The 25515-nt window shown below is 41.1% G+C and overlaps 1 protein-coding gene across 4 annotated transcripts in view; it reads right to left on the bottom strand.

Annotated features, from left to right (window-relative positions):
- Positions 285 to 25515, bottom strand: part of TLK2 (tousled like kinase 2) — a 123103-nt gene continuing 97872 nt past the window's right edge. For all 4 annotated transcript variants that reach the window (XM_018065313.1, XM_018065314.1, XM_018065311.1 and 1 more), the window contains 9 exons: positions 25380 to 25477; positions 23705 to 23786; positions 19508 to 19599; positions 14873 to 14962; positions 11021 to 11190; positions 9487 to 9625; positions 5856 to 5967; positions 4033 to 4140; positions 285 to 2898 (listed from right to left, as the gene is read on the bottom strand). In XM_018065313.1, coding sequence (XP_017920802.1) covers positions 2725 to 2898; positions 4033 to 4140; positions 5856 to 5967; positions 9487 to 9625; positions 11021 to 11190; positions 14873 to 14962; positions 19508 to 19599; positions 23705 to 23786; positions 25380 to 25477 — 1065 coding nt within the window. In that variant the 3' untranslated portion in view covers positions 285 to 2724. The remainder of the gene's footprint in view (positions 2899 to 4032; positions 4141 to 5855; positions 5968 to 9486; positions 9626 to 11020; positions 11191 to 14872; positions 14963 to 19507; positions 19600 to 23704; positions 23787 to 25379; positions 25478 to 25515) is intronic.

The raw sequence follows: 25515 nt of genomic DNA, 5'->3' as shown, positions 1-25515 counted from the left end.
CATTTCATGTCTTCCTGAGCCCAGTGCCTCCAGCCCTGAATTATGAGTGCACGGTCAGGGCCAGGCCTTCCCTGTTCTGTGCACTGTGGGTATTCCCGCCCACAACTCTAGCTGTTGGCACATCAGGCTGACAGATGTCACATGAACCCACACATTCCCATCACGACTGTGACATCCACTGGGACTCTGCCAGCTGCAAGGAGTCCTTGAGCTACACCCTAGGTGGTGAGGGCCCTGATTGAAGCTGGAGAACTAGAGTAAAATCAAGAGGCTAGGAAAGTCACTTCTTAAAACTTATTTTAATATCCTCCCCACCCCCCAAATTGGGAAAGGCCAAAACAGTCTGGCTGGGTTTAATTACAAATTAATACACATTTTTTTTTTTTTTTGGTCATTGTTTAAAGGAAATCAACATTGTGGCAATAAAGGAGGGATTATCCTTGGAAAAAGTGAAACCCATATTAACAAAATATGTCATGGAAGAACTCCACTTAGTGATTTCACTGGCTACTTACAAGTCTAGAAAAGGTCACCATTCTGCCTGCTCCTTGGGGCTTATCCATGCATTGGAAAGAGGCCATGCCCAGACTCAACCAAGGCCAGGCAGTTCCAGCCAAGCCCTAGGCCCAATAAGAGCACGAAGAGAAGGCACCCCTTCTTGAGGATGAGGGCAGAAAAGACGGATCACCAAATACAGTCCTACACCTTGGCTCATAAGAACCTGGGGGAAAGGAGGCAGGAAACGAGAGGGAAGGCTTAAAGATGAGGCATCCCTTCAACATGAAGAAAGTCAGAAATTAAACAAAACACAGCTCTTCAAGATCACTGAGTGAGGGAGAAGAAAAGAGGAACAGAACTTATTGTCTTGAGTAAGTTTAAACATGGTCTCAACTAAATCCATCTCTTCAACCCATGTAGACACCATCCTTACAGTGTTGTGCTCAACCTTTGAGAGCCCATGGGTACTCTGCTTAGCAGCTTGAAAGTAATGGTTAAAGAAGAAAAGATACTATACACACGTGTGTAAATATATATGCTGGAGTAAGGTTACTTTGGAAAGCTGGGAGGCAACAAGCACTCAGGAGCTGACTTCCTTCCCTTCAGAGTTCCACAGGCCAACACCTGCCCACGAACCTCTCTCTAATCTGGAACACTCTATCCTCCCTTAAGATGGCCTGACACTGGGGAAAGGGGCAGGTCCATAAAGGTCCTGGAGAATGTGTCACTACTGGCATTCTTCACATGTAAAAGAAATACTAGTTGTGAGTCATTTGAGTGCTCTCTACCCTTCCTGACTGCCGCCCCCCGCCACCCCCCAGCCTGCCCCTTGCCCAGGCAACTCGCATGCCTGAGCACTGCATCTTTAAATATTTCTGGCTGAGCCCTCTTGCCACATATGTCAGTAACATTCCAAGCTGGCTACCACATGTTCAGACTCTGGCCTCCTTCCCCCCTCTACTGTCGAGTGTTCTGCTGTTTCAAGGGCATGGTGGGGCAACGCAGCTCCCATTTCAGCTCCATCTTCAGCTGATCATCCATCTCAGAAACTACACACACCAGCACACACCCACATAATTCAGGTGGCTGGAGGCTGTTTCCTGTCAAAAGAGCTAACAGAGGAAAGCTTATGTGCTGATCAAGTTTTAATATCATTGTAACAAGAAATGCACACAGTTCAGCAAGTGCACAGGGTCTGTGGGTGGGAACTCCTGCTCCCTGCAGCACTGGCTCCCCAGCCTGAGTTCTGCCTGCCTTTGGAACAGTTTCAATGGTTACTACATTCAGAGAATCCAAGAGGACTGCATGGACAGATGAACCTTTATTTAAAAAAATAGCACTTCAAATAAATTAAAAGGGACAACCGTCAAGTGTTCAAATTGTGAAGAAATAGTTGAAAACCTAGAGAGACTCCAAGCTGCAGAGTTCTAACCTCATTCTTTGTCCAATGGCAAAACCCCACACATCTCAGTACTCCCACTCAATTTTTTCCCTACTGAGATGAGGGAAGCAATTGCAAACAGGAGACCAGACGGAGGAGAAAGCTGCATCTGATTGGAATGAACATTGCCACGTACTTGCTAATACGGGTTTCACTTTATGACCAAATGTATTCTTTCAAAAATAAAAAAGGGGGGAAGGAAGCTGCATGTTTTTAAAAATTGAAATTATTTAGGGATAAAACACTAACTCTAGTGCCTTTAACGGGCAATAGCAACTTTTTTCCTCCGAAGTCAAACACCATCCCCAGCCGAGCCTTTGTGCTACAAGCTTTTCAGGAGATGTTACCTAAACTTTATTAAAAGAAAAGAACAAGTTTAAATATAGACACTGGACTAGCCCAGTCTGTATTTTCAAGTCCACATTCTTCATCTGAAGCACTGCATCAGGGACCCCCCTGAGTCTGCATGTTTTCAAGTTCACAGTACATGGAACCAGTTTTTCTTTTTAATTTTTTCCTCACTCAGAGCAGCCACACGCAGTGGCCGTTGACGCCGGAACCTTGGGCGGGGCCTTTTCCTACGAGGCCTGGCCAGAGCTGCCCGAGGTTTCTCCTCAATGAGAATCGATGCTGTCATGCTCTATGGATGGGAAAAAAGCAAGAAAATAAAAGCACCTGGTACAGGTTTCATGAGATCCATTTGGATTCGCTATGTTCCAAACCCGCTGCTGAACGCCATTTGTCCACTCTGTGTGTGTCGAACAGTCTGTGGCTGGGAGTGAGTCTCAATTCGAAGAACTGTTATTGGACGCCCCCGAGGTTGACGCGATAGCAGCTCCAGCAGGGCTACTCGTGGAGACCGACTTTCGGATGTGAGGAAGCAAGTAGGGGTCACAGGCCAGCTGCTGGACGTCGATGCGGTCCTCCTTTCGGTAGGCCAAGCATCGTCGGATAAACGCCTGAAAAGAAAGTTTCTTGAAGAAGTCTGAAGCAGATAATCTTGGCACCCCAGGAGGGAACCCAGGAGGTTCTGTAGCAGCGGCCAGGGCCCAGAGCAAAAGTCTCCTAAAGAGAAGGGGCTTAGGGCCTTGCCTGGAAACCACTAGGTGGACCCGGAAAAGACGTGCCAGGCGCAGCGCTGCTCTGTGGCCACTGACTCCTTCTCCAGCACAGGTGCCTGAGCCATTCCCGAGGGGGAATGCGGCATGGCCTCTACAGATCTCTGTCCCCAGAGCACAAAGACCAAAAGAAAAATCTCTCTCTGCCTTGGCTGGTATGCATGGGCACAGCCTAACTTCATAGTTCTGCATCTGGTCTCATGTAAACTTCCTGAGGAAGTGAAAACTGTAGTTACCAAATATCACCACATGAAAGGTGATGAGATGACACTAACACTGCCGTGTGTCACACGCTGGCAAGTGCTTTCTCGGTGTATCTTATTCTCCCTTGAAAAGTTGTTAAGCAAATGATCAGGCACACATCTAAGTGAAGGAAAATCTGACCAGGACTTGTCTCCCCCAAGAGTTCTGCAAACATACAAGCTTACTGTGAGTGGGGTTTGATTTGGATTCCTAATTTACTACCAACATGGACGTTTCCTTTGTGCTGGGTATGAAGAGCTACATAGCCCCAGTTTCTACAATTATCTTTTATTTTATGTTTATAAACCTTGTCTATGTAGTTCACTGCTTTACAGTCACAGCTCTTTCCACTACCCAGAACAGTGTCTAGCACTTCCACTTGTGGTCAGTCGCTCAGTCATGTCCAGCTCTTTGTGACCCCATGGACTGTGGCCCGCCAGGCTCCTCTGTCCATGGAATCTTCCAGGCAAGAATACTGGAAGGGGTTACCATTTCCTACTCCACGGAATCTTCCCCACTCAGGGACTGAACACACGTCTCCCTCTTCTCCTGCAGTGGCAGGCAGATTCTTTACCACTGTGCCACCTGGGAAGCTGTCTAATACTAGGCACCTAATAAATATTTGTTGTGGGTAGAGACGGCGAGAAGAAGACAGAGGCTGGAGAAATTACCCAGAGAAATACTAGAGAAAGCAAAGTAGACGTTTCTGCTGGCCAGTGGGCCAGAACCTACCTTTGCTTCAGGTGTTACTACTGGCTTTGGCGGAAACTGCACTTCAGTAGCTTTGAGGATCGTATTTTCCTGTAGAATGTCTTGCTGGGACTGATTATGGCCAAAAGGCTATAAAATAAAAAAACAAACAAAGGTAGGCCTCTGGTTAAAATTAAAGAGAACACAATTCAAAAACAAAGAGAAGGGAGAGGTAAACATATATTTCCACAAGAATTGCTAGAAGGAACTTTAGAGATGATCTCCTCTAATTCTCTCATTTCATAGATCAAGGATGGAAAGATGTGGATTTGAAGTAACTTGCTTTTGAAGTAATTTGCTCAAGTTCTAACATCTAGGTTAATGTAGAGCTGGGACCAGAAGCAGCATTTGCTATAGCACAGTGCCTCTGCTAAGCTTTGCTTACAGCAAAGATAAGGAAGATTCAGAACAGGAACCAGCAAACTCTTTTGCCCAAAGTGGTAAGTAATATGTATGTGTGCCATGGACGGACCCAAGACGCAGATAAAAAGATGGCAAGGAAGTGAAAGAGGAGAGGGATCGGGACTTAGTTGGTGGGGGTGGGTCAGAGCTGGGGCTACTCAGTGAGTGGCTTCATCTGTGCCACAAATTGCTGTTTTCCAATAAACTCCTAAGAAAGAAGTTCACACCTAGTGTCATCTTTATAGTGTTTCTACTGAGATCACAGTTCTTGTTAGATAACCTCTGCCACCATTATCAGCAGCACTTCTACAACATCAGAGTATAAATAATAATTAACCCCATTAGTTCTGAACAGTTTCTGAATGTTTGATTGGTACAATAAAGAAACAAAGACCAAAGCGAAGTTAAAGACTAAGCTGAAATCTGAATTAAGAGCTTGGTCTGGGGATTGTAATCAAAGTATTAGGAATCTAAGTGAGCTGCAGAACTCCCAAATGGTTTATACCCACAGCCCAATGGGGAACGCGGAAACATACAAATGCACTGGTAGCAGAAATAGGAATATAAACATACAACTGGATCCCAGGATACACAAGATATTATGCTCACAAGGAAAACATAAATGTGAAAATCCATTATGTGTAGTTTACTACCTAGCTCTTCACTTATTCAGATAATATATTACCTTTATGAGAAGTAACAGAAAGATGCAGGATACAGGGTGCTTGGGGCTGGTGCACTGGGATGACCCAGAGGGATGGTATGGGGACGGAGGTGGGAGGGGGGGTTCAGGACTGGGAACTCATGTACACCCGTGGTGGATTCATGTTAATGTATGGCAAAACCAATACAGTATTGTAAAGTAAAATGAAGAAAAATAAATAAATAAATAAATAATAAAAAAGAAGTAACAGAAAATAAGTACTTTCTGGCACCAGTTCCCCAGTATAGAAATACAAAGCATACTTTATGCTCATGGGGTGGCTGGGAATAAGAAGCCTTGCAGGTATTTCAAGTTTCAGTTCTCGCGACCCTTAAGAGTAGATCTTGGGAAGGTTGTGGGTGTGTGTAAAGTATTTATTTATTTGGCTGCATTGGGAACCTCTACTCGCGGCATATGGGCTCTCCTATTGTGGCGCATGGGCTCTCTAGATCTAACTGTGAACGGCAAGAAAAGGATGTCTTCAACAGCCCAGCAGAATTCATTAGATGCCCTGGAACTGAAAACTTCTGCTTATATGCATAAAGCTTCTATAATTAAGTCTGTATTTTCTTCAAACCACAACTTTCAGGATTTCATTCTGTATAACCCAGTGATTAATTCCAAGGGAATACTCTACACAGTGCCACTGCGTACATGCACCGCCAAGACAGAAGCCACCACGCCCAGCCGTCTTCATTACCTTCCTTCCATAAAGACACTGGTAGAAGATCACACCCACTGACCAGACGTCAACTTTATTTGAGATCTTTGGTGGTTCTTTCCCGACCACAAAACACTCTGGTGGTAAATACCTGGACAAAAGGGAAATAAAAATTCTTAGAAAAACAACTGTATAAATCTAAGACATGTACAAAAAGGCAAACCAAGGACTTTGATGAAAATAAAAATATCTGAATCTTAACATCTGAAAGCCAACTTAGATCCAGCTGATAAAGACACTCTAAGTTAAGGAGGTGGTCATGTCCTATTTCTTATTTACTGAGAGAGGTAAATATTCTCCCTAGTTCCTACTTTACCCACCCAAGCATTCTTTTCCAGGCCTGTGCCTAGTGTAAAATGTCATTCAGCAAGTGTTTAAAAAGAGGAGGGAAACACAGAAGTGCATTTCCTTTTATGATAGCTGTAGCAACAAAATTAAAATACAAGTGGTGTTATTTCCTTTCATGCTGACAGAAGAAGAAACAGTCTCTAAAATAAATAACTCGTAAAAATCCAAATGAATTCAGGATCCAGTATAAATCTCTGAGGAGAGTGGCTATTAAGTGTCTTCTTAAGGTAGCCTCTTCTGGAAATCTAGACTGACTACAATTATAATCAATGGTGGCATTAAAGTTCAAATTGTGAAGGGACAGTTTATATTTCCTACTTTAAGGATGATCAGGGGCTTATGGAAGACTAACAAATAGTGCCTAAAAGCCAAATAAACTACTAGCTGTTGGCCCAACTCAATCCTCATCTGAATTCCTTCCCTCCCCACCCACTCCTGACCTCTAAAAAGACTAGCTGGACAGCCAACCACACCAAATTGTATGGTGTGGAAGGTAAGTGCCTCTTAGCATTTAGGAAACCAAATAATATGCCTCTCCTCACTGCCTGGAGTCTTAGCATTGGCACAGCTGGAAGGCAGAATTCTAAAGATAACAGATCGACCTCTGCAGATTTCATGCTGGCAAAATCAGTTTTGTGAAAAACTATTTTAAACCCTGCTGTGCTTCTGATGTAAAAACCTAAATGTATAGCTGAAAGGGGATCATAAGAGTTGAGAGGCAGAAAATGTTCAGATGATGGGCTTTTTTTAAGAAGTTTAGTTTTACGCTATTTCTTTTAATAGTCGTTTTAAAATTATTAAGACCATTGACTTAGATTATTATTTCACAATGAAAGTGTCTAGCCAAAACATACACTGAAAAATGAAAATATAGACAGAAAACTCACAAGGGGAGCATGGGGAGAGAAAGGGAAAGAAATAAAAATATAGATGAAAGAATCTATAAAAAGAACAGCCCATCCAAATGCCACTAAAATCTCCCTGAATCCCAGGTTTTCATGGCTCTTAATCCTTTAATATACATAATTTAAACATGAGCTTGGATAAATAACAAAATCTTGATTCTAAAATGATCTTTTAAGGTACTTATAACTTTTTTGTGGTAATGGTGGGGAAGAAGTAAGTTCTTGTTTGTGGTGAGGAAAAATGGAGATTGCTGGACTTATCCAAATGCAAAGTAATAATTTGGTCAAATAATGAGAATACAGAAGACATTGTCTCTTAATAGTTTAAGTTTAGCATATCACCTTCTAGGTCTCAGTTTCCCCATCTATAAATGAAGAAACAGATTAGTTCTTTACCCATATAATAAGCATTCTAAGTCCCTATCAAGGACTTTGGGAGGGAGAATAGAAGAGGGTTCTAAGATATTGCACTAAATTGTGTTTAAAAAACAAACATAACTGCATATGCCATCATGATAAAATCCTCGTGGAGAAAAATGATTCTCAAGGCCTAGTCTATGGGTTACTTGTTTAAAAGCAGTATTCCATGCAGAAGAATTCTGGAACAACCAAACACTGCAAATGCTCACTTAAAATTTGTTATGTCCTCACATTCTGTCTGTATCTTTCTGAGACATAATATGAGGATGACAGTGAGGACGGTGATTAGAAACACCAATATGGAGAATTTTTACTTTTTAAACCTTCACAGAAACTCAAACAATTTAATTTTCTCAGTAGCTTCCTTTCTACCTTATTCTTACCATGAAAAAAAAAAAAAAGTCTTCAAATATAAAGTAGAAAAACATCCTAAAATAAACCCCCAAGTAAACATCATCCAGCTTCAGTAACTGTCAACATGGCAAATCTTTGTTCATGTACACCCCTCTTAATCTCCCCCAGATTCCTTTGAAGCAAATCCCAAACATTACATACTTTTATGTAAATGCCAAACTACTGAATTTTATAGCTTAGCAAATACAGCAACAGGCAGCAATGAGACAACTAATTTAAATGTGAAAAATCTTCACCTTTAAAAAAGAACAAGCTATCAAATGAAAAAGCTCAAATCCAAGTTCTAGTGAATTTATAAAACAGAGGTATAGACCTGCTTCCAGAATTTCCAACAGCAGATATTTTTGTATCATTTACTGACAGGAACCCACAAAAACCACCAAGTGAATAAACACTGTAAGTGTAGCTTCTATTTTAAACCTAGAATCTCAAAGTTTTAATTTAGGGACTGATTTTCACTATAGGTACCATCTCCACAAACAATAAGGAACAAAGGAGGGTTGGGATTGTGTGTACACGGGGCTTTTAGCAGGGCATGATCGACTCTTCAGTATGGTGGGGGTGACAACAGGGCTGATGCTCCCCTCTTCTCTGCTTCCCATCAACACCCTCATTCCCAGTCACTGACTGGCTAAGGGCCAGGGTCCTCCAGTCTCAAACATCAGTGATCTGGCCAACCGACCTTGGGATTTAACTGCATGCATTTCCCCTCCTTTAATGCTACAGGAGGCTTCTCCATGTTCAGAATCAAACATTCCAATGTGTGGCTTTGTGTTACCACCTCAGAAGTGAAAAGGAAGCTCTGTTAACACCTTTACAATCACAAAGTCAAATGCCTGAGCCGCAGGTATCTTTCATGGTGCTTACTGTCAAAAGGAGCAGGAGACGGAGTAAGACAGGGCACACGACAGGCAGGCAGCGCCAGCTGGGCGGAGTGGCCGGGGGCGGGCGAGTGACAGCAGGTGGGGAGAGATGCGGCCCAAACCTCCTGGAGCATGGCTGCCAGAAATGGATACAATTCTTGGCAAATCATGCTCACTTTTTCCTGTTTAGATCTCAAGGGATGCTGTGCTTATTTTACAGCCTAATCTTCAAAACTCTTGGGTTCTTCAGTCCACCATCTTCAGGCAACTCTAGAAAAAACTTCCTCATCCCATCAACTCAGGAAGAGAGAGACCTGCATTTGAAATTCTGAAAGGAAGTGAGGGCCATTCTTTACATACACATGAATAACCTCATTCTCTATGTACACGGTAGGGCCTGACCTACGGAGCAAACACACAACTCAAAATGCCTGGTCACGCATAATCCCTCTCTCAATGGTTTTTAAGAATAAGAAGAAAAATTAAGACAAATTCATGTAAATACAAAGAGTCAAACTGCTGACAAGACAGCAAATATTTGGAGAGGAAAGTCTACTATGATATACAGCATTTCTGCCTAAGCAGACAGAATATAGTCTAAGGAACAATCACCAACACTCCAGCACAGCACAGCCACACCTCCATCTCTCAGACACCTACCAGTAAGTACCAGCGCCTTGTGACGTTAGCTCCATGCCATCCACTGAATTGTAGCTATCATCATCCATTATCTTGGAAAGACCAAAATCTGTGATTTTTATCTCTCCACATGCTGTACCATTTACTAAAAGAATATTACCTGAAAAGATAAGAATCTTCATGAATAAAAAGAGACTTACTAGGAAAAGCCAAGGTAGTAATAACAGACAAGAAGAGGACAACTGGACTCCAACTCTTACACATAAGAGCAAACATTTAAATCTCTGCAATAAAACAATCTGGACTCTGGATGCTAGAGGAGAGTCGTAAGTATCTGGCAGCAAATTTCTCTTTTCCAAGAATCACCTGCTTAATGTGCCAAAACCAGCACTATGAGCAGTGGAAAAAAATAATTAACTAGCCAAAGTAAAATATCATTTGTATGGTTGGTCAAAAATAGTGGGAAACTTTCATCTGAACTTTCAGTACGGATCTCTAAGCCACCCTGTTTGGAACAGTAGTTTGGGAAGGGTGGTGTGGAATCAAAGAAAACATACACGGGAATCTAAGTTAGCACCACAGTGCCACCTACAGCTCCTGGGCCAGGAAAATGTAATGGATTCAGTAACAGAAAACCCAATCACACAGCAGCCATCTTTTAAAAAATCACTTCCTTGTAATGAATTTTTTAGTCATTTATTTAGTCATTAAAGGGGCTTCCCTTGTGACTTAGCTGGTAAAGAATCTGCCTGCAATAAGGGAGACCTGCGTTCGATTCCTGAGTTGGGAAGATGCCCTGGAGAAGGGAAAGGCTACCCACTCCTGAAGAATTCCATGGACTATATGGTCCATGGGGTCGCAAAGAGTCAGACATGACTGAGCGACTTTCACTTTCACTTTAGTCATTAAAAAATAGCGAGATTTAACATGTAGCTATCAGAAGAGGATGGCAAAGTTAACTGTCCCCACCAGGAGGTAAAGGGGACTCTTCCCAACACCCAAGCTCAGCTGCACAGAGCTGTCTGAAGAGCACACAGGCAGACTTCTAAGCAACAGCTGAGGAAGACAGCAGACAAGTCGAGCTGCTCTCTCCCCTGCCAACAACTATCACAGTTAGATGGCAACCACGCAAAAAGATGGGAAACTCTGCTCAGAATTTAGTGGAATGGGGGGCATACTTGGAGAATAATTTGCTAATGTGAGGGCACTTATCAAAGAGACTTGGGGTAGAAGGATTGCTGTACAGTGTGAGTAATGGGGAAAAACAAAACCAAGCTTGCCAGAGCAGTTCTTTCTTAATTGGACTGACATCATGAACTGCCCTGGCTCTAAAGACAAGGGCATTGTTTCTCCAGAGCGCTGAATACGACCCAACCTCCTAAACCCCGTGCTGTGTGGCCAGGACTCTCTTATTCCCATACCTACCCAGCAATTTAGAGTCTGATTTTATTAGGCCTTTCTGGCCCCCACCAAATCCCATAACTTTATAAAATTGAAAGTTACTTATAAGACCAAAGAAATACCACCAATACTGTCTCCTAAAAATTAGACATACCTGGTTTGAGGTCATAGTGTATGATAGGAGGTTTTATTTCATTTAAGTACTTTAAAGCATTCACAATCTGCATGATAATGGATCGGGCTTCTTTCTCCGACATTAATTTGTGCTGTTTCAGGTAGAAGTCCAGATCATTTCCCTCACAGTATTCTAGTACTGTACAAAACCTAAAGACAAATAAACCAACACTTGATTGTGGGATAAAAGCAAGCAGATTAAGTCTAACTAAACAAGCCCCAGTGAAACCATCAGGTAATTCAGAGGTCCCCAACCTCTGGGATCTAATGCTGATGATCTGAGGTGGAGCTGCTGTGATAATAATAGAAATAAAGTGCATAATAAATGTAATGAGCTTGAATCATCCCAAAGTCACCCCCCACCCCCTGCCCCGTCTGTGGAAAAACTGTCTTCCACATACACGATTGGTCCCTGGTGCCAAAAAGGTTGGGGACTGCTTAGATGGCTTCTCACTTCTTTCTTCTTTGCTCTTAAAAATACTCTTTTACTCTTTATTCAGTATTAGCAGTTTACAGGAAGTAAACTGCCAACTCTCTTAGTGAAGAGTGTCTGCACCCTTCACATTGGAACCTGCTCTGCTAAAGTTCACCCAGGGCACACGGCTTCTTGCATCAGACTTCAGGAATACTGGCAGGAACTGTCATGTGTTTAAGCTAGACACTTACTCTACTATCCACAGGATGCTCCCTTTCTAAACAAGTATGTTAGGATCAAATACACAGTCTTCACTGGAAACATTTTATATGACCCCAGGTGCTGACAGTAAGAAAGAATCTAGGGTTTGCCCAGGTCCCCATGGCTGACTGCATACTACTGCTCCTAGCAGACTGCATATACTATGATTTTTCTTTGTTAAATACACAAGGTATAAAAGAGCTTTTTAAAGGAGAGCATCTGTAGTTCTAACAAATGTATCATTATATAGTGTGAGTTCTTTCTTTCACTTATACCAGTACGTCACACAGATCTAAAGCTGTGCAGCATTCACGGTATGAAGGGTCATGTGTCTGTCTTCCAAGGCAGGCATAAACTGAAGCTAGGCTTCCTGAGAGATGAATACCTTTTAAACTATTTTAAAAGCAGAGATATTACTTTGCCAACAAAGGTCCGTCTAGTCAAGGCTATGGTTTTTCCAGTGGTCATGTATGGATGCGAGTGCCGAAGAATTGATGCTTTTGAACTGTGGTGTTGGAGAAGACTCTTGAGAGTCCCTTGGACTGCAAGGAGATCCAACCAGTCCATCCTAAAGGAGATTGGTCCTGGGTGTTCATTGGAAGGACTGATGCTGAAACTCCAATACTTTGGCCACCTCATGATAAGAGTTGACTCATTGGAAAAGATTCTGATGCTGGGAGGGGTTGGGGGCAGGAGGAGAAGGGGACGACAGAGGATGAGATGGCTGGATGGCATCACCGACTCGATGGACCTGAGTTTGAGTGAACTCGGGAAGTTGGTGATGGACAGGGAGGCCTGGCGTGCTGTGATTCTCGGGGTCGCAAAGAGTCGGACAAGACTGAGTGACTGAACTGAACTGAAGCTGTAACAATGTGGCGAAATCACTCAGGGTCTTGCTGGCAAATAAAAATTATTGGAGTATTTAAAACAGAGAGGCTTTAATTCAGAGAACTAATCACACAGATGATGGAAGAGCTGAGAAGACAAAGTGGCCAGTGAGCACGCTAGAAATCATCTAGAGCAGGAAGTCATTAGCACCCTAAGGCCAGAGGGTGGAGATGGTGCAATCAGAACCAGGGTCACCAAGGGAACCTGGAACCATGGGGGGAGGGGTCTCCACCCACCACCACTTCTGTCTCCCCACTGAATTAATCCCATTGAACAACTGACAAAGGAGCCTGGTGAATACAGCCTACGAGGGCCAACTCATCCAAGACCAAACTGACGCAGGACTCACATTCAGGGCCTATGGGCCACTGAAGACCTTCAGGAAGCAAAGCAACAAAATGTGGACACACACAGTCCCAAGGGACCCCCAAACTGACCAACAGCTCATGCTTCTTACAAAACATAGCACGTCCCAACATGCTAGCATTCTATTTGAGAAAATAGGCCTAGAATGTATCAATTTCTCTGATCTGATATGCTGAAATCTGAGGCATAGACTCTCATTTTTAATACTCAACTCTCAGACAACTTTCTAAAACAAAGATTTGACTTATTTTGGGGAAAAATTCACCATACACACAACAGGAAGAACAAAGTAAATAACTCAAGAGTAGTGCAAAATCAACTCAATTTCTCATATTAGTTAAAAGTGTGAATGCAATTCAAAACAGCAGATAATCCAAGTCATTGTATTTATTTTTGAAATGATTTTTTGCGCTTATATTTGGGGGGTATGTGTGTCCTTCCTAGTATTCAAGGAACTTGTTGAAAGCAAAACAATAAAGCTACCCTGTGGAGACCTGCTTTTTAACTCGCTGTTTTCCTGAACCCCACTCCACACCACGCACAGCACTGTGCTGACTGCACTTGACTGGAAAGGGGAAATCCCTGAGTGGATGTTTCCAAAGGGAATTATGGTCTCCCTTTGGGGCCATTTCTAAATGTGGATGGGCTCTCACACATCAAGCTCTGAGACAGCTGCCATCTGGAAGAGGCCGAACACCCTGGGAGGGGGAAGGAAATCCCTGCGGGCCAGGCCTAAGCATGCTTTCCTGCTTCAATTCAGCCTCCAACAGAGAAGATGTTTACAAATGCTGAACTATTTCTAAACTCCTGGATAAACCAAGAGATCGAGAGCTTACCTATACCAAGTAATGAAATACAACAATGCCTACGATTATTAAAGATTTCAGACAAGTCATGTAGCTTCTCTGGTCCTCAACTCTCCACCTACAAAGTGAGAAGGCTGGACTGAAATCCCTATAGGCCTCTGAACCAACCTATATTTTCAGATGTAGCATTAGACTCTGCCACATTTCATTCTAATTCTATGATGAAATCATACTGCTAGAACCTCAAAAGGCCCATCAGTGTTCATCAGCCTCACTTGACTGTTGCTTGTCTGTGGTATGCCAGCACCAATTTGTACCAGTTTCTGAGAGCTGAGAGTTAAATTTCAGAAATCTTGTGAGCTAGTTTTTAAGCCACTGGTAGGATAAATGGACAAACAAAAGGTAGTATTTGCATACAGTAGAATATATTTAGTCATGAAACAGAATGAAGTACTGATAAATGACACAAGAAGAACCTTAAAAGAACACCATGCTAAGGGAAAGAGGCCAGCCACAGAAGTTCACACACTACATGATCCATCCGATGAAAGTCCCGGAATAGCTGATCTATAGACACAAAAAGCAGATAGGCGGTTGCTCGCAGCAGGAGTGGAGTGGAGGAAAAGGGGGATTACAGAACAAGGCACAGGATTTCTTTCTGAGGTGGAGAAAATGTTCTAAAACTGACTACAGTCATGGCCGCAACGTACCTATGAATACTGTGTGCTTTTAAATGAGTGAACCATATGGTATATAAACCTATCTCAATAAAGCTGCCCCTCCTTTTTAAAAAAACTGGACATGTTCAGAGTCTTATTTCACACAAACTGGCAAACAGTACCCATCAGCCCTATGCCTTCCCCTCCATGCTGGTTGTTAAGCACTAACTAGCACACAAGTGCACCCATCCTGTGGCCAAGAAATGCATGTCTTGCTGGCCCCAATCTGAATTCAAATACAATCATTTGCCCGTAAACACATTTAGCCCCCTCAGGCAGTATTTTCCGGACCCAGATTTAAATTCCATTCCCTGAGTCATCAACACACTGCAAGAAAGTAATATTCTCTGCTAAGCTAGAAATGGCATAGTACTTACGAGTCAGTGTCCAGTGAAAAGTAATCATACAGCTTAACTATTCTGGGATGATCCAGTTCTTTGTGAATCCGGTATTCCCTACATGCATGCCTGTGAACAAAAGGGAAATATCTGTATTCTGTTTACAGGGAAGCATTTAACATTTTGCGTTTCGCCCTGTCCTTCGGGGCTCTTCCAGGACCCTCCTGATTCACCCACTGCCCCACTGCTCCCGCACAGCCGCTCCATTCAAGGCCATCGAGTCCTCTAGCCTTCCTTCACCCTGTTTTCTCCACAGGCCTCTGCCAAGCTGTTGGGAAAACAGTAGGCACTAACTTTTATCCTTTGCAAGTTCATTCTGTGATAACCTTACCTCTTTTATATTGATACCCAAACAGCAGAGGTTTAAAAATGATTAAGACAGCACTTTTTTTCTTTTCTCTGAAGCGGATACTTTCTACCTACAAATGTTTATACCCTGGGGTTCCATCAGAGGAATCAATTTTGGCATGTAAACTCACTGAGTAAAAGGACTGCTGGTAAGATAAGGCAATTACAAATGCATTGGACTTGTTTTTCAATCCTACTCTTTACAAAAAAGAATTTTAAAAAAATTTAAAAAAATTTAAAGCATTACTTTCTAAGAAAATGCTAATTTGATAAAAAGTTTGAAACTATGGGAATCTTAGTTTTCTTAGAGTAAGAGATGTTTTTTCATACATATGTCTTTTTTCTTTAGTAAGATAAGGAAGAAAAATGTACTATGTAATCTGACGTATTCATATACTGAATTTTAAAGAATAAAATTTAGTTCTTACTTAAAAAGAGTAACAGGATATTATTATATATATATTTTAGGATATTATATTTTAAGTAACCTAGCACCATTTAGTTTGGGGCATTTTGTCGTAGGAGTCAAAAGATGTTTTCTGAAATGTATTTCAGCATGTCAAAAATACATAGAAAGTACTCAATCGAAGAAAATTGAGGAACAACTAGGGGAAGAGGGAGGGGAAGAATAGCAATCTAAAAGTGATTAAATGTTCTTCCCCAAAGAAAACGCTGTTTGATTAGGTTTATTTTTCAAGTGGCCATTTTGGGCAGTTTTGCTTCTTCTAATGCTTCATTTCATCAGCATTTTTAAAGAATCTTTGGCTGCACTGAGTCTTTGTTGCTGTGCACAGGCTTTCTCTAGCTGTGGTGAGTAGGGGCTACTCTCTAGTTGTGGTGGGTTCTCTTGTTGCAGAGCATGGACTCTAGAATGTGGGTTTAGTAGTTTCGATGCACAGGCTTATCAGCTGCCCTGCGGCATGTGGAATCTTCCGGGACCAGGGATCAAACCCACGTCCCCTGTATTGGCAGGCAGATCCTTAACCACTGGACCACCAGGGAAGTCCTCATCAGTATCTTTATGTCTTTCTGAAAAGAAAAACTTGTCAGCACTGAGTTGGAGCAGCACCATGCTTCCAGTGCAGGGTAAGCAGGTTTGATTCCTGATGGGGAACTAAGATCCCACATGCCTCATAGCATGGACGAAAAAAAAAAAAAAATCATGTAATACCTCACTTCATTTGGTAAAATAAAGGTGGTACTATTTCTAAAAAAACAAGTTTAGAAATCTATGGTCTAAACAGATTACTGTTAAGTCATTTCTTATTCTCACACACTAGAAAGCTATCGTTCTCTGCCCTTTTAACTTTCTGATTTTGTGCATTTCAGAGTAGAGACCAATTTCTCCATGCAGGTCTTAAAAAACTGAGGAAAATAAAGGAAGAAAAAATTATAAATTAAAGAAACTGTCACAAGTCCTTGCCAACTAAGGAAAGGACCCCCCTCAACATCACGTCGGGCTCTAAAGCCATTTGCTACAGTTCACCAGGCAAGGCAGAGGTTCTCCTTATATTCTTACATCCTTCATATGCTCACATTTCAACTAAACATCGAAGGGACTAATGCACTATAAATAAGGAAACAAATAAGAAACTGATCCATTTAGTCTTCTACTCTAAGTAGATATATATTTAGACTTTCAGTAATTATATCCTAGAAAATTAGAAAAGAGTATCATACAAGAGTACAGATACAGTTACTTCTGTGGATAGCTTTATATGAAATTTTTCCTACCATAAATTTCTTAATATCTATTTTGGGAGGTTAAAGAAATCAAGTAATGCCTATTAATGCTTAATAATGCAAAAGCAAAACAATCAGTTTACTTCTATTACTTGCAGAGAAAGGAGAGGAAAGGGGGGGCAAAATAGAACTCTAAATAAAACAATACAACAGCCTTTTATTTTCTTTGAATTTTTCTTTCTTTTTCACCCAAATACATGTTCTGATTCCAGATGGGGCTGGAAGTCATCCCCATGAAGGAAAAAGCAAGCAGAAGATCTTACTATATGCAGGTAACAGTAGTATTTTCATATTTTATAATGTGACCACAACACTGAAATGTACTCCTTTTCAGTTTCACACTGAATTTTTGAAGTACTCTCTAAAATCTGTTCAGTGCCTGATATGTCTCCTTAATCTCTCAGTTCAAGGGGGTTAATGCCATATTGCTAATTCACTATTACTTATAGCCTAAAATTCCTCTGTATGATTTATTGTCACTTAGCAAGCAAAATCTTTCCAAGAAAGGTGGAAGTGCTGTAAGAATTTTCCCACAAGGATGAATGGAGGTCACAAAAATTTTGCACCACCCACCCCTCCACCAGTTTGTCTATCAACTGGGAAATGGCTCCTGCTCAGATGGCTCCACAAAAGGTGCTCAGGAGTCGTGATTCCTGCCTTGGTGAGGAGGCAAAGAACAGGAAGGCAGCACTGGGAGCTTGAGCTGAACCTCTAAGAACTCAGACACAAGACCACCCCCTTCACCTGCTCTGCGACTCCATCTGGCACAAACGGGAAAGGAGACCCCATCCACACCCACCAGGACTTAAACAGCTTGCCAAGTGTGTCAAGGAGGTCCTGGTGTCCATTCCTCACTGCTTCAAAAGGCTACAGTGAGCACAACCCCCATGGGCAATCACCACAGTCTTCGACCCCTGAGTTCTCTTTAAACTCAGCCTGAAAGCTGGACATGGAGACGAGGCAAAGTCTGTATAAATCTCTGCAGAGGAACTATCTCCTCAAGGTTCACCAAGGTCCATCCCTTGTAGAGTCAGCTGGTTTAGAGTTGGCAGCGCACACAAGCTGCAGAACAGGCTCCGAGGATAGCCGAAGAACACTGTGAAAGAGATGCAGGTACTGTTCCTATACCCTAAGGTGACTCTTTGAGTCTCAATATGATGAGGACATTTCTCACCATTTTCCTAACTGGTCAGAACATGTGGATGTCTTCTCTTAAGTGCTCCCTGGCAATTGCGGCCGCATGCCATTTGTCCCTGCCTGTCGAGTGCCTGGAATGTACTTGTAATAATGTAACGGCTCCTCAGAAGCATCTGGACTGCAGCCGCCTGTCACACACGGACACAGGCAGAGTGCCATGCACAGAGCACATAGCATCTTTTTTCCCACCTCTGCTAAGCGCTTTCTCTCCTAACGCCACGGGAACCTTCTCTCTTCTAGCGCTGAGCACCTCTGCCAACCTGCACAGAGCAGCAAGAACTCCTGGGTCCCTGATGAACAGTAGCCATAAGGCAGGAGTTGCCTTGCTCCAAGCCTCAAGAATGGGTTAATGATGTAGAAATGTTTTATTTTCCCACTGAGATTTAGAAGCCACCTAAAACAAAATCCACTCTTTTGCCTTTTTCCCTCCAGAGTACTATTTATAAGAGAAAACAAAAGTGCTTTTATAGAATGGAGGTAGACTGCTTTATATCAAAAGGGGCTGTCTCTCCTTTCAGGGGTAGGATATGTCTAACATAGTACTTGTTCCTACAAAAATTAAACAATATTAACGGCCAGGGGAGATTCTAACAGAAAAGTCTGAGTGGCCTCCAAAGCAAGTGAGCTGTAACTTCAATGTTCTGAAGCTCAGGGCAGAGACAGGCAAGGGCTGACGTTAGTGGAAGAAAAACATTCATACCTGCACATGTAAGAACTGTTCATTCTAATGAGTCACCCTCCCATCCTGCACCCCCAGTACAGATGAGGGCTGCCACAGTGGCATCTAGAAAGGGGCAAGCACAGCAAGTGGGACACTGAGGACGAGAACTCTGAGACGCGAAGCCTGTGACGGGGGAGGAGGGTCCAGCACTGAGGACCACACTGAGGGGCAGCAGGTGCCGGCCGGTCTCCTCCATGATGAGATGACTGAAGCAGCAGCAGAAGCCCCACCCCATGCTCCCCAGGGTCCCCAGACCACTAAAGAATGCTCTCACATTTTCTACAGGCAAGCAACAATAATTTATGAGGCTTTACTTGTTTATTATAGCTACTTTCAGAGGCACAATGGAAGGGGAGGGTTAAATACATGGGCCTGGATTAAGGGAAGTCTGGATTTAAATACAGGCTCAGCCATTTCTTAGCTGTTATCTCAATTTCTGCGTATCAATTTCCTTATCAGTAAGATGGAAGATTTATTTACTCTCCAAGGACAGTTATGAGGATTAAATGAAACAACAGCAATGCATGTAAAGCTCTTAACACAGTGCTCAAACTACAGCTGTTAATACTAAATTTTGAAAAATCAGATACTCTAGTATCACTTACTTGTGGTAATTCTCCTTTTTCTCATCTCTCCAGTTTTTATTTAACTGGTGAATTTTCACAGCTACGTATCTTTGTTCTGTTAGATCAAATGCCTATAAAGAAAAGGAATAAATTATATTGTGGACAATGCTAACAAGAATTACAGGCAACTGACCAGAAGCTTCTATTTAACAGACCAACATTCTCAAAAGTCCAAAACGCATTATTAAATAACAAGGGCAGTGGACAGCACACTTCCTTCAGAGTTGTAATCATCTTTCTTAAAAAACGTGATGAGACAATCGAGTAGTCTCCAGACACACTGGCAGCAAGGGGTTTAGAAAAGAAAACCTAGCATATGCCATAAACAGAAAGGCAGTCCATGACTTAACAGTCACTTCTAAACAACTCTCTTTCTGGATATCATCGACCCTATTTGGGACCTTTTTCACCTCTTGGCTCTTATCCCTCAGCTGGTTCTGGGACTTGACATTCTTCAACAGTAAGTCCTGCCACTTTTTTTCTTTTCCTTTTTGTAAATATTTTTAATAGGCTTTATTTTTAGAGCAGTTTTAGGTTCAGAGACCCTGCCACTTTTGAAATGCTAGGGCCACAGACTATCTGCTTCCTTAAGAAACAGGACACACCTCTTTGCTAAGTTTGTTTAGTTGCACCTCTACATACTGGATAAATAAAAAGTAATTTTGGACCTCAACAACGTCAGAAGCTAGTCACTTATCCAGCAGCATCCAAAAAAAGGGACATGCTTTCTTCAAAGGCCACCACTGTTGGCCCAAGCTCCAGATCAGCTCAGTGGTGCTAGATTATGGGGTTAAAAAAAGGTAACAGATTTCCAAGGATGCCTGGTGTACATCACAATTTGAAAAAGTAAGAAGCATTTTACAACAGATTTCTCCAATACAATTTTTTTGAGGAACTTTTTTAGAATGAATTTGGCTTTAACGTCCAAATTAAAAGCTTACTGCTTCAGTTCCAATGTTATTACCTGCCAGTTTCCACAAACATACGAATAGATAAAGACAATAGGCAGAGGCTACACAGTCCATGAAGAGTGGTGATCACTGCTCTACAGATCTTTCAAAAGACAAGCTGCCTCTAGCAAAGCACAGGATACAAAAGAGGCCTGCTTACAAAAGAAACTTCTAATATATACCAAATTTAAACTAGTATTTTTAAAATACAAAAACCATTCAATTCAAACAGAGTATCTTATTTCACAGAAATGGAAACTTTTGAACTCTATTTTTTTTACAGAGTCTAAAGTCCACCTGTATGCATGTATCCATCATGGCTTTATAGGAGGGAACCATTTCAAGCCATTAAAAGCCAGATTAAACATCACCTAATTTGTAAGAGCACCAATGAACTACAAGTGTCATTTTTTCCTATTATCAAAACCTATTTCTGAGTTCAAGACACTGTGATTCACCAGTGATCTAAGAAGGGCTATATGAAAAAAAAAAAAAAAAAGGCTATATGGAAGATAGCGAAAGAATACATTAATGTACACATTGTTGTAAGCAGCATTTAGACTTCAGAAGTGTTAAAATGTTTGAAGAACAGGAAAAAAATATAAAGAAATCACTAACAAGTGAAGCACCAAGAACCAATTTTGATGATTTTAAAAAAGAAATAGTCCCACTTCTGGGTATACAGCCAGAAGAACTGAAAGCAAGATCGCAAAGAGATATTTGCACATGCGTACTCAAAGCAGCACTATTCACAATAGATAAGCGGAGGAAGCAATGCAAATGTCAACTGACAGATGATGAATGAATAAAGAAAATGAAGTATATACATATACAATCTCAGGGTTATCCAAGTTTAAAAAGAAGAAAATCTTGTCACATGCTTCAACATGGATAAACTTTTGAGAACATTATGGTAAATGAAATAAACCAGTCACAAAAAGATAAACACTGTGATTCCTCACATGAGCTACCAAAAAAAATCAAATTAATAAAAATATAAAGTAGAATTGTGGTTACCGGCAGCTGGAGAGAGAAAAAGGACAGCTGCTGATTAGTGAGTAGAGCTCCTGTTCTGCAAGAGGAAAAAGTTCTGAAGATCTGTTTCAGAACAACATGAATATATATAACACCACTGAACTGAGAAGACTCTCGAGATCCCCATGGACAGCAAGGAATCCAAACTAGTCAATCCTAAAGGAAATCAACCCTGAATATTCACTGGAAGGACTGATGCTGAAGCTCTAATACTTTGGCCACCTGATGCAAAGAGCTGACTCACTGGAAAAGACCCTGATGCTGGAAAAGACCGAAGGCAGGAGGAGAAGAGGACAGCGAAGGATGAGATGGTTGGATGGCATCAGCAACTCAATGGACATGAGTTTGAGCAAACTCCATGGGGTCACAAAGAGCTGGACATGACTGCATGACTGAACAGCAACAACTGAACCCTTAAAAAAGGTTAAGTTACTAATTTTTATGCTATGTGTTTTTTATGACAATTTTTAAAATTACCCCAAGTAAATAATAAATTAGGTATATGACTCAAGAATGAAAACTAAACAGAAGGAAGATTTGAAAGCAAAAGTCAATGAAAACAAAACAAATCAAATAGTAGATCTGATCAACAAAAATAAAAAGTTAATCTCCAGAGGAAAAAAGAAACACTAACTAACCTCTGGCCTATTAGTCAAGAGATACAAAAATAAATATTTCATAAGAGAAATAACTTATAAAGTATGGAAATCACGATGAAATAGGATGATATTCCAGGAAAAATGAATTATCAAAACTGACTTAAGAAAGGGAAGAAAGTCTGAATAGGTCAATATTTGTCAAAGAAACTGAAAAGGCTATTTTCCTCTAAAATGACAACTACCCAGCTGATTATATGATTTAGCACTAACAACTTCCACATAGCCAACATGTAATGCAAAGCATTCCAGAACATGGGAAAAAAGAAATTTCACAACTCCTTCTGGAATAACTATGACATCAAAGCTAGACAATGCTGCCTGCACATAAAAAAACATTGTAAGCCAATACCACTTATGATCATTGATTAAAAATATGAGCAAAATACTAGAAAATTAAACCCAGCAGTATACGAGAAATATTATCACAATTCTGGAAATGGGAAGTGATGATACTTTCATGACATTGTATACGTAATGCCACTGAATTGTATACTTAAAAATGGTTAAAATGGTAGGTATCATGTATATATCACCACAATAAAAAATTAACATTAAAAAAGAGAAAAAAGAAAAACTAATGTTTTTATCTGAAATAAGAAGTATTTTACTCAAAAGATTTTCTATATAAAAATTCATATGGGCATAACATAAATCATTAACAGTACAGGCTACAACTTAGAAAAGAGGGAATTACTAGGGTCATACAGTAAAGACAAATTAATAAACTAATTGGGCATTTAAATGCCAGGTGCCAGAAACAGAGAAATTTAAGGAGGTTGTGGTTGGTGAGCGTGTTATATATCTACAGGTGTATTTAAAACAGGCAGAATTTCTCATTCACGGAAAATCAATTGGAGGGCACAGTAACCTGCACTTTGCTGGGCCAACTGAAGCACTCTAAGCCAGGACAATCCTTCAGCAAAACCAGTGTTACTAAACACTCTGACGTGGAAGATGCCAACACTTTAAAAGCAAGAACCAGGTTTTCAAAGAATTAATTTTTTAGTACATCTATTTTAAACATTTTATATATATATATAAATCTTATTACAATAAAGTAGCACTCATCTCTGACAAGTACAGATGAGGCAGAAAGTACAAAACTAGAGTAAAAATCACTACTATTCCATTACCCAGAAATGGTGCTATTTTCTGTTGTTTTTTTTTTAAAAATCTGTAATTACTCTTCAAATTTAATAAACAGGGTAAAATATTGACTCCTGCTTAGTCACAAGTTTACTAGAAGCAGTTCTCCCAAAGATTGTTGTTGTTTAGACTCTTAAGTTGTGTCCGACTCTTTTGCAACCGCGTGGACCACAGCCCACCTGTCCATGGGATTTCCCAGGCAGGAATACTGGAGTGGGTTGCCATCTCCTTCTCCAAGGGATCATTTTGATACACAGGTTCTTAACAGTTTGGAATTTTGGCCAGTAGATATCAGTCACAATTCTATCACTATTTTAAATGTTTTCTAAGTTTGTAATAGCCAACAATTTAACTCTCAGTCCCTATACCCAGTTCCTCATACTTACCTTGTAAACTTCACTGAAACCTCCTCTACCCAAAAGATGTAACAACAAGTATCTGTCATTTAGCGTTGGATGGTCTTTAAATCTGTGGAAACAGAATATAGAACAACAACATTCTGAGGTCAAGGACTACACAATTTTCCCTGCTTGTGAAACTTCCAGAATGTCTGACGTGTTATACATACAATTACAGATGCTGCCAACAGTTTGGCAATCATCGCAATATAGCTAATTCTGAGCACAGGAAGAACTCTATGGTTCAAAGAGAAGGTGTAACTATGATGAACAACATTAGCTGTGGAGTTGTGAGACCCAGGTGCCAGCTGCAGCGCAGCCACAACTAGACTAGTGACCCTTGTTGACTTCCCTCTCTTTCTGCCGTGCCATAAAGGAGGGGGGTGCAGGGCTGTACACTGGACCAGGGATTTCCAAACTGCTACCAGGGTCCTGCAAACCACTCAAGAACCACACGTCCCCTCCATTCAAAAACATACACGAGAATCCCAAGACAGTTTATGTGGCCTTAAAAGCAGATCTCATTGTAAAGTGAGTCACATGTTCTATGCGCATTCATTTCCTCTCTTTACGTCTTCATGATGTAACTGTTTTCCCCACAGGATTCCATCTTGTATGCTTTTCTAGCAATAAGATGAAGAAATGAGAGATTCTGGCAAAAATAACTTTTACGTGTTTCTACCTAGTTCCTTATCAGCCCTACTAATAATCCTGAAAGTACTTTATTTTGATTCTGAGGCAGGGGCACACCTGTGGGGAGAGGTGACATCACTGCATGGGGTTTCGCTGTGGAGTCAGAGCCATATCTCAACTCTTTGTTTGGTCACACTAGTCCCTAGACAAGTTAACTTAGTTCCTCTAAGCCACTTTCCAGATCTACGTATTGAAGATGACCTACTGCAAAGGACTACTGTGACAATTAAATGACAGAACGCAGGGCACTCAGCACTCTGCCTGACACAGAAAGTGCACAGTAATGGTAGCTTCTGTTGCTGCCACTTATAGAAAGCAAAGTCCATGGCTCATTCTGGCCAAACAAAAATATACACGCTGTAGCTATGCCAAAACCTCCATGTTTCAGAATTAGAAAAATGTGGGGGGAATAAAAGGATTATCGTTAGAAGCCACTTGCCACTTACAATCTACTTTTCACAGTTTTAATTCCTTAAATGACTTACAAAGATGAGCATTTATCTCCAATTAATGTACTGAACTTGAGTCTTTCTTAAAAATCTCAACACTTTAAATACCTATAAAGGTCATTCAGAAGCTAAGTGTCATTTTCAACCCAATAGTCTTTCCACACCACCCCAATGTCACCCTAATGCTTCCCCCTTCAGTAAGGCTACGAGGGTAAATCTGAGCACACAGGTACCTAAACCATTTGCGACTGCAAAGTTACATTGCTTTAATGACCTCTATGTGTGTAAAAATGCTGTATTTATACATATATACTTAATATATAACCCTAATATATTTATATGGACTTAAACCAATGTAAATTATAATTTTGTTCATTAAACGTATTACTACACCTACAACAGAGTTAAATACACCATGGAATGGTCTACCAAATTTACAATAAGCAAAAATATCATTCTGGACAATTCATGTCAGAAAGTATTCAGCAATCTCCAACCCAACATACCCCCAAGTTGCTTACTGTGAATTATCTTCATTATGTATCCTTTTTAGTTCCCTGATATGTAGATTTCTAACCCTTTCTAGCCTTTCCAGCTCTGCCTGGATCTCTGCTTCCTCCTAAAGTGAAAAGGAAAGAAACAGCTTAGAACACAGGA

This window comes from Capra hircus, chromosome 19, assembly GCF_001704415.2.
Source record: "Capra hircus breed San Clemente chromosome 19, ASM170441v1, whole genome shotgun sequence".
Lineage (NCBI taxonomy): Eukaryota > Metazoa > Chordata > Mammalia > Artiodactyla > Bovidae > Capra > Capra hircus.
This window is presented reverse-complemented; position numbering and strand designations above follow the sequence as displayed.